We start from the raw sequence: 8,842 nt of genomic DNA on the forward strand, positions 1-8,842 counted from the left end.
TTCAGATGTAAAAACACTTCAAAACCTTAGTATTGAATAATTACAAGAAATTGATTTTTTTGTCTGATTGGTTTAACTAGTGTCTACTGTAATGATCACTATCACACATCTTAACCAAATCCAAACATGAAAGATTTTTTTGCAGGATCTTCACAAGTGGTGTATGAACTCATGTCCCTTAGTTGATTACTTGGTTCAAACCTTGGAATCTGTGCATGTGTTGGCAGTTCTTGAGAATATGAGTAGCAAGATTTTTCCTCTTTGTCTAAGGATTCTGAACTGTTTGCTGATGGAGTAAGTGCAGGATCATGTATACTGAACTCCATACTCTTAAACATGAGACTTGCAATTATTCTGTCAATATTGTTGGTAGCCAATTCCATTGATTTCTTGTCCTGACACCTACAATTAACACACTGATGATTGAATCAAAGTGAACAAGTACAGAAGCATGTTCTATGAACATGATATAGTTATATAGAATTGTGTCTAACACTACTTCTAACACTGCAAAGAAAGCTTTGAACACACTTAAGAAGCAAAATATACATATAAGCCACAGATGGAAAAGAAGCATATACTATCTTTAGTACATTACTGCTTTTTTTCCTGGAAATAATGTGAATGAAAGAACAATATGATGCCTCATTCTGAAAACTAGAAATAAAGCATTACAATATTGTTGTTGGAGGGAGTATAACCAGGTTTTTGGCCTAATCAAGCCAAATTATGATGCTGTTAGCCAGAACATCAAATGTTTTACCAGAATGTGACATATATGTAGTGTTTTTACCATTAAAAGTTTATCATGCGTTGGATAAAGGACAAGAGAACATAACAGGCAACAAACATTAATCATGTACGTACCTCGTTATATCATTGTGATCTCTATTTAGCATTGGCTTTAGGATGTTAAGATCTTCATTCTGGCCCAGCATTTCATGATGTTGTTCTGTATTTCTGGCAAGTCGATACAAGGCATCTCGGAAGCAAAGACGAGTTGTCTCCGTGAACTGATAATATGAATAAGGTGCAACAAAAAGAATGAGTAAAAATGATTTATTGTACTTAATCAGATGCAGCAATTTGAGTTTAATCACTTCACCTGTCCAATGACCATCTCAAGATCTTTTAGTATGAATTCCTCAAGTGATGACTGCTCATGCATGCCATCATCCCTGCTGCATTGTTCAAATGGTTCTAAAACCTTAGCTGGTGGTGCCTTAAAGAAAATCAAACAGATTACATTACACTATGAGCCTTGAAAGCAGATGATTTATTTGAAGCCAAAATCAAATGAAAAATATCATCAATGCTTTTTCCATGTGGTGAAGATTGAATAAAAGGCTAAACTAGTGAGAGAAATGGTTGGTGCACGCTTGAAAAACACATGCGAGTTCAAAAGAAAAGCTTCAAGATAATATGTGGTGATGCAACATCAGAATACATATTCTTACATATGATAATTGCATTATGATAAATAACATGCAAATAACCTACATCCCTTTGTGATTTTAGTTCAAAGCATGTGTGCACACAACATGCTGATGACTGTTCATGACAAGTCAAAATTTTATCTTCCAAGCCAAATGAAATGTCATAGATTGTTAGACAAAAAGCAATTCTCACCTGTCTATCTGGGAAATCCTTTGAACCTGAGTTGCTTGAAACATACTTGGAATCTGTGGTTTCTTTCTGCAGCGTGCCTGATGGTAACAAGACATGCATTTTAAGATATTCTGTGCTCCCAAATCATAAATAATGCTCAAAATATTTGTTTACAACATATTAATGTCTAAGAAAGAGTGCTCACCAGGTGTACTTCTGCACTGGTTTTCTGATGAAATGTTGATGGATTTGTCTAGATTTTCAACATCAACACAAGACAGATCTTCAGGTACAGAATCCCTGAAACACAAGTGGTGATGCAACATCAGAATAAATTCTATTCAACAGTATTAACTAGTTAATATGGGTAAATTAGTGAGAATTGAATGGCTCTGCTGTGCTGTGCTAAATTTGTAACATAGCATGATGTCATCAAATAAAAGTTGAACTTTTAAAGTATTACTACAAGTTCATGATAGAAGATGAACTACTGCTAATATTATCCTCTCTTGATCTGTGTAGGGTCCAACCATACAAACAAAAAAAAAAGTGATAAAGTTCACAGTTCTAAAACACCACAGAGCAATTCAATTTGCACTAAACTTCCTATAATTAAGTGTGTACTTCTGCAAATTATTCTACTTCAGAAGGTACATGATTATCCTAAAAAATCAAGTATCTAAATCCCAAAGGTTAAGTTTGTACAAGAAAGAGTCATTCATCAGTTCGAATCTGGGTAGATCTTGAAGCTGGTAATTAGGCTGGTCACATGAGAATGCTGTCTGTTGAAAAGATTGTTCATGCAATCTTGCACATACATTTGAACTGCTAGACTGATCTTTATCATGCAGAGATGGTTCAAGCTCAATTTGATTATTGAATCTTTCTTCAAAGAAATCCATGATAAAAAATTGTTTAGGTGAATTACAACCTTCATTGGCACTTATTTCCCAGTTTGACCAATAGTCTGGTGAAGGATGTCTGTCCAATAAATCCTGATCTCTGGGTATATGATAATCATTAACCCCAACACCACTCCCATAGTACCAATCCATGATCTAGTATCTGCACATGGTGTTAAACAAAATGAAAATTAACTTGTATAAAATGACATTCATGCATAATTTTTGATTATACATGCATCAAAAGTGTTTGGCTAACATTGAAAGCGGTATATTCCAACATGCCTCTATAATCTTTCTACAAGATAAGCATGTCAAAATGTCACAGGCTGAAGAAAACAACAACATTCAATGTCAAGATCCTCCGAGAGAACCAAATTTTCCAACTAAAACTCATAGATTAATGAAATCTCGAATAAAACTTCAAACAAAAACAAGGCAAAAAGAAAAGTATGCAGATCAGTATTTTGTTTTATCTGTTTCACTTTCATTTCCAATATCATTGAAAGCTCTAATTCCGACCCCCTTTCCTAATTTCTCATTGAAACACCACAAAACAACCCCATTTGAAAAAGAACATGAAACCACGGGAAAACAAGAAACCGACTCAACATTACACACAAAACAACCTCATTTAAAAAGAACATGAAACCACAGAAAAGCAAGAAACCGACTCAACAATACACACAGTAAACCACAGATTCTTAAAAAAATCCACAAAAGATTGGAAACAGTAATCATGATCCAAAATAGTAAAACACTTAAAAGGATGAAAAGAGCATACCCTATTGAGAAAACTGAATTTGCAATTGACGAAAACAAATTAGAGAATACTGTGACACCCAGAATGAACAGAAATTGAGATTGGGTCGACAGCAGTTAGATAATATGATGAGAGGCTGCTACTGCGAGATTGCAATGAGAAACTGTGAAAAGAGTCTAAAATAGAGAGAGGGGGAGAAAAAGGTTGCAACTTGAAAGGTTTGTTGCACTAGAAATGAGAGTCACCAAAGAACAGAGTGTAAATAAAAAGGCAAAGGAGAAGAAACATATACACGTCATGAATTTGTGGTTGAGAATGTTCTGGTCCCAAACATTTGTGGCTTAAATTGGTCCATCAAAAGCAGCACCCTCATTGGTACATGTGTCAGTACGAGGTTTCGTTTTAAGATTTTCGTGCTTCATGGCCATCGCACCATGTGGCATCTGATGCCATTAAGATGGAAACCATGTGCATTGCCTACTATTAGGCCCCTGTTATTGACTCTTCCTTACTTTCTATTAATTATATTTTAAATCAAAATCATGCTTAATTTTTTTTTTAATTGAACTTCATTTTTAAATTTGATACTTATCAATAAGAGAAAACTAGTAGCAGTAGTACTCCCCCACCATATAACTTTTTAATTCAATAATGTATTTTTTTTAAATACTCTTAATTAGACATTTGAGATGATTGATGTAAAATTCCTCTGTGGAATCCAAATATTTATCAAAGGCACTTTCAATTATTTTAAATTTAAATATTTTCAGAACAATAATATAAATAACTGAAAAGTTTGTTACTTCTAATTAATTTAACCAATTTTTTAAATTATGTGAATTAATTAAAATAATGAATTTGAGAATACATTTAACATATTTACTCGTAAGCCATAACTATAAAAAAATAAAATATTTTTTAAATTGATTTAATTCTAAAAATTCAATATGTTACCATATTATATAAATTGTTTAGATATGTTTTTGATGCGAATCATATAATAATACAGCATTAAGTAATGTCGGTATGAATAAATGTTAAACAATATGTGTTTGACATTTGCTAAGGACATGTACCAAAAATAATTGTATTATATTTCTTTTCTAATTTTAGAATTAGAAATTTTATGTTTTAAAAATTGGGTCGTACTTCTAGACTAAATTAGAAAATCTATGAACCGATTATATGAGGGTTCAAATAAATATAATACTAATATGAAGAAATACAGCCAATGAATTGAAAAAACTAATAAAAAAAAAGCAGTTAAAATGTTTTAAAAAACAATAAAAACTGACTGAACACTTATTTAAAGCGAGTCATATAAAATATTTAATATAACATCTTTTTTAGGTTTTCTTTTAAATGACTTAAAATATATAAAAATTTTCTAATAATGGTTAACTTATTAAATCATCATTAATAAATTTAACTTGACAAATATTTCGATATATTTGCTTTGATATACTTTAAATGTAAAAAAAAAAAAAAAAAACTATAAAATTGTGTTAATTTGTAATATTTTGTGTTATTAAACTATACTTTTATTCTTAATATTATATTATGTATACTCTTTTAATTGTTATCATGATTTTAATTCTATCAATTTGATCATACTTAACAATGATTTAACTGTTGAGTTTAGTTTTTGTTTAAATTTTATTATTGTTCTTATTTTATGAGTGTTTGGTTTGATTTGTTATATTAAGTAAACACTTATTTCCATTCCAATAAGTGGTTATATTGATAGACTTTGTGACTATATTACTTTTTTTATAATCAGAACAAAACTAAAAAATATACTCTTTTTCTTTTTTGTTGTATAAAAATTTTAATAGTAGTTTCTATTAAGAAAAATTATGGACTAGAGAGAAAAAAAAAAGGTTAATATTTGTATACACATTATAATGTTATATGAAAGTTTATATATGAAAAATATATTAAAGCTAAACAAACTATAATTAACATAAACCATGGTAGAAAAAAATAAATGCATTGTTAATTTTTTACATCAAAGATAACTTTTAATTTTTCATTAGAAACATCAATAAGTGAATAAAGTAAAGCTAAATTTTATAAACACCAACAAATGAGTACTTTTTATCTAAAAATTAACACCAAATCAATGAAGTAATTAACATGTAATTGTTTACCATTAACTATTGAGTTCAATATTTTAATATGCACAATCTTTAAAGACTCAAAAGAAGAATTTTAAGTATGTTAATTAACAAAGTATTAGAATAATTAATACTCATTATTAAAATAGTTAAAATTATTCATAAATATACTAAATTTTAACTACTAACCTGTTTAAGAAAGACTCATACAGATTCATGATAAGAGATGCACAAAAAGCTTGAAACAAAGAAGAGGGTTTATAAATCTATAATGTTGATTTATTATTACACAGTAATTTTGCATGAATTTTACGACAGGTCATTACAAAAATATGAAAAAATAGATTAATAATGAATCATTCATGCGATAAATATTTCACTTTTTTTATCTTAAAATTGCATGATCGTCTAGATTATAATAAGCTGAAAATACTACGGGTTAAAGGACTTAAGAAAACAAAAATAAATCCAAAAAAAGAAGCTAACTTACGACATGTTTATTTTAATTATTGTAATTAAAATTAAAATATTAAAATTTAAAGTTCTGAAAGAGTATGTATTCAAATTGAAGTTGTATATTTGAAGCAAAATATTCTAATTTGAGTTTTCTAATAATTTATTTGATATATCTTTTTGGTCAAATATAATTTTTATTTTTCTGTTATATTGAATTACATTTATTTTTATATTAAGTGAATGTTGTCAAATGATTTTAATTATTACTTTAAACCGATAGGTTAAATTTATGATGAATCAAATTAGAATAAGAAAAATAAAACATATTCAGAAGAACTAAGATAGGATACAGCTGAAAAGTGATCTTAAAGGGAAAATAAGTATGCGACTTTATTGTCCATTACTTAATTTCGGTTTCATTGTACAACATTGCATTCAAAATCTATAACAATATACAACAGGTAGAAAAGGAAAAAGAAAAACATTAATGTTACTCTGAAGTTCAAGGTGATTCTGAATGCATTATGTACCTATTTGGTGAAACAAATCATTCTCCAAAATTATTGGAAGAATAATCAACCAAAATTATTTATATAGCCTAATCAATATAAAAAGTGAACATTGATTTTTAAAAATATGGGAAAAAGGTTTGAGATGGGTTTGATCTTAATCCATATCCATGTGGGTCGGATGAAAATAGTTTACAAAACCCATTTAATATAAGAAATTTTTTATTGGAACAAAATGTTAGCATGTCAATTTAAAGTAACAAAATATTTTAAAAATAAGATGAAAAATGAATATTTAAAAAATATTTAAAACAAAAATCATTTACATATTTTAAATCTAGATTCAATTTGAGGAAAGTCAGGTCAAATCGAATCCAGTTTAAGGTTAGTCAATTCAAATTAAGATGACTCATGTTAGGTCATGTTGGGTTCTGGTCAAGTTGAGTCTCGACAAAGTCACATGAATCAGATAGAGACCATGTTTGTTCAACCAATCCTAGGTGTGTATTTTCTTCTTCGAGAAACAAAAAAAAAATTCTCTCTAAAACCTAGTTTCTTCTTAAAACCTTTATTCTCTCTTCCAAAATTTTTTGATTCGTCTCTTATCCTTTTAAGATCCAACACTACGGGAGTAATCTACATGAAGAAATCTATCAAAGTCCCTTTCAATTTCTCTTAAGGTTGAGTTCGAATTCTGCTTTTTTCTAGTGAGCAATTTTGTTTTCTTTACATGCATGCCCCTTTTTAGGTTGCATGTTGTTTCTCCTCGTTTAGTGGCGGAGCACTGTTAGGGCAAGGAGGGGCCATGGCCCCTCCAAAAGTTTTAATTTTTTTTTATATTATATATTTTTTAATTTTTTTATATTATAGATATTAAAAAATATATTATAATTAAATCAAATATTTTATTTCTTTTATAAACATAATAATTAATGTTAATAAATAATAAAATTAAATATAATAAAAAATAAAGAATAAAAAGATTTATCAAGATATTTTTTATTTATTTATTTATTATGGTTTGAGTTTCTCACAAATTGTTTTCATATTCCATTCTCACATGTTTTTTTTTTTTGGTTTTGAAGAGAAAAAAATCTATTATTTTTGCTCTTATTTCTCCTTTGTCCTCTTCCATTCTCATGGGAGAAAAGAAGAAGGTAATTCTTTGTCTCAATTGATAGTGAAATATTAGTTTAATAATTTATTTAATGATCCTCTTTTATATTAATTGTTTATTTCATGAATAAATATTGTACTGTGTGTTTTTTTATAACCGAATTTAGTGGTTCCATTATATGTCTTGAGTTTTTCACAAATTGTCCTCATATCTCATTCTCAACTGTTTTCTTATGTTTTTGAAGAGAAAAAAATCTATCATTTTTTCTCTTATTTCTCCTCTATTCTCTTCCATACTCGAGGAAAAAAGAAGAAGGTAATTATTTGGTCTAATTGATAGTGAAATATTAGTTTAATAATTTATTTAATGAGCCTATTTTATATTAATTTTTTATTTTATGAACATAGAAGAAAAAATATTATACTGTGTGTTTTTTTATAACCGAATTTTAATTGTAGTTCCATTATATGTCTTGGGTTTCTCACAAATTGTTCTCACCTATCTTCTTTTGTTTCTAAAGAGAAAAATATCTATTATTTTTGCTCACATCTTTCAGCGGTTTTCTTCCATTCTTGTAGAAATAAAGAATAAGGTAATTTTCTCTTGTCTCACTTGATAATAAAATATTAGTTTAATCATTTATTTAATCAGCCTCTTGTATATTAATTTTTTATTTTATGAAAATAGAAAAAAATATTGTACTTTGTGTTTTTTATAACTGAATTTTAAGTGTGGTTTGATTATTATTGAATTTTCTTTTGACAATTTTTTAGATATGTGTGATTTCTTTTTTAGTTATTATTATACTAAATTATGTATTTATTTTTATTTTATTAGTGACAATAATTAAATATATAAATCTTTTATGTATTATTTTGGCTCCCCTAACAATTTTCGTCAAGATCCGCCATTGTCCTCATTCTTTATGAAACTCCATTTTTTTGGAGATTATCAAGTTTTGTCTTGATAGTTGTTTAGGTCTTTTTGTTGTGTAGATAGAGTGATTTGTATGTGCGAAGTTGCTAGGAGGAAAAGAGCAAGTCTAAGAAGAGTTTGTAAGGTAAGAAAAGCTAATTTAATTCAAAGTTTAACTTTTCATTATTGAATTTAAAGATACGTGTCATGAATGTTGTAGTTATATGTTTCTTGTAATTTGGGAATACTTTTAGGAGAAGGGTGATTTTCATGAATGTAGTTACTTGTGATAATAATTTGGATACTAGAATAGTTAAGAAATCTTGTGGAATGGTGATTTGATTTGAGTTGTGAAATTGTTATACATATGATGAAAAATTGTTGATTTAGATAGATTAATTGTGATTGGTACAATTATTCAAAATGAAGTGGGTATGAATGTAATTATAGGAGAG

At 28.1% G+C, this 8,842-nt stretch overlaps 1 protein-coding gene across 1 annotated transcript; it reads right to left on the reverse strand.

Moving 5' to 3' along the window:
* On the reverse strand, positions 1–3,520 carry LOC114176222 (protein LNK3-like). The gene is made up of 7 exons (XM_028061184.1): positions 3,295–3,520; positions 2,314–2,673; positions 1,814–1,908; positions 1,630–1,706; positions 1,106–1,222; positions 868–1,013; positions 1–402 (listed from the first exon to the last, which is right to left on the reverse strand). Exons 2-7 carry the CDS (start codon positions 2,661–2,663, stop codon positions 111–113), a joined length of 1,077 nt encoding a protein of 358 aa, XP_027916985.1. The 5' UTR covers positions 2,664–2,673; positions 3,295–3,520; the 3' UTR covers positions 1–110.
* Between the last annotated feature and the right edge of the window lie 5,322 nt (positions 3,521–8,842).

This window comes from Vigna unguiculata, chromosome 1 (assembly GCF_004118075.2).
Source record: "Vigna unguiculata cultivar IT97K-499-35 chromosome 1, ASM411807v1, whole genome shotgun sequence".
Classification (NCBI taxonomy): domain Eukaryota; kingdom Viridiplantae; phylum Streptophyta; class Magnoliopsida; order Fabales; family Fabaceae; genus Vigna; species Vigna unguiculata.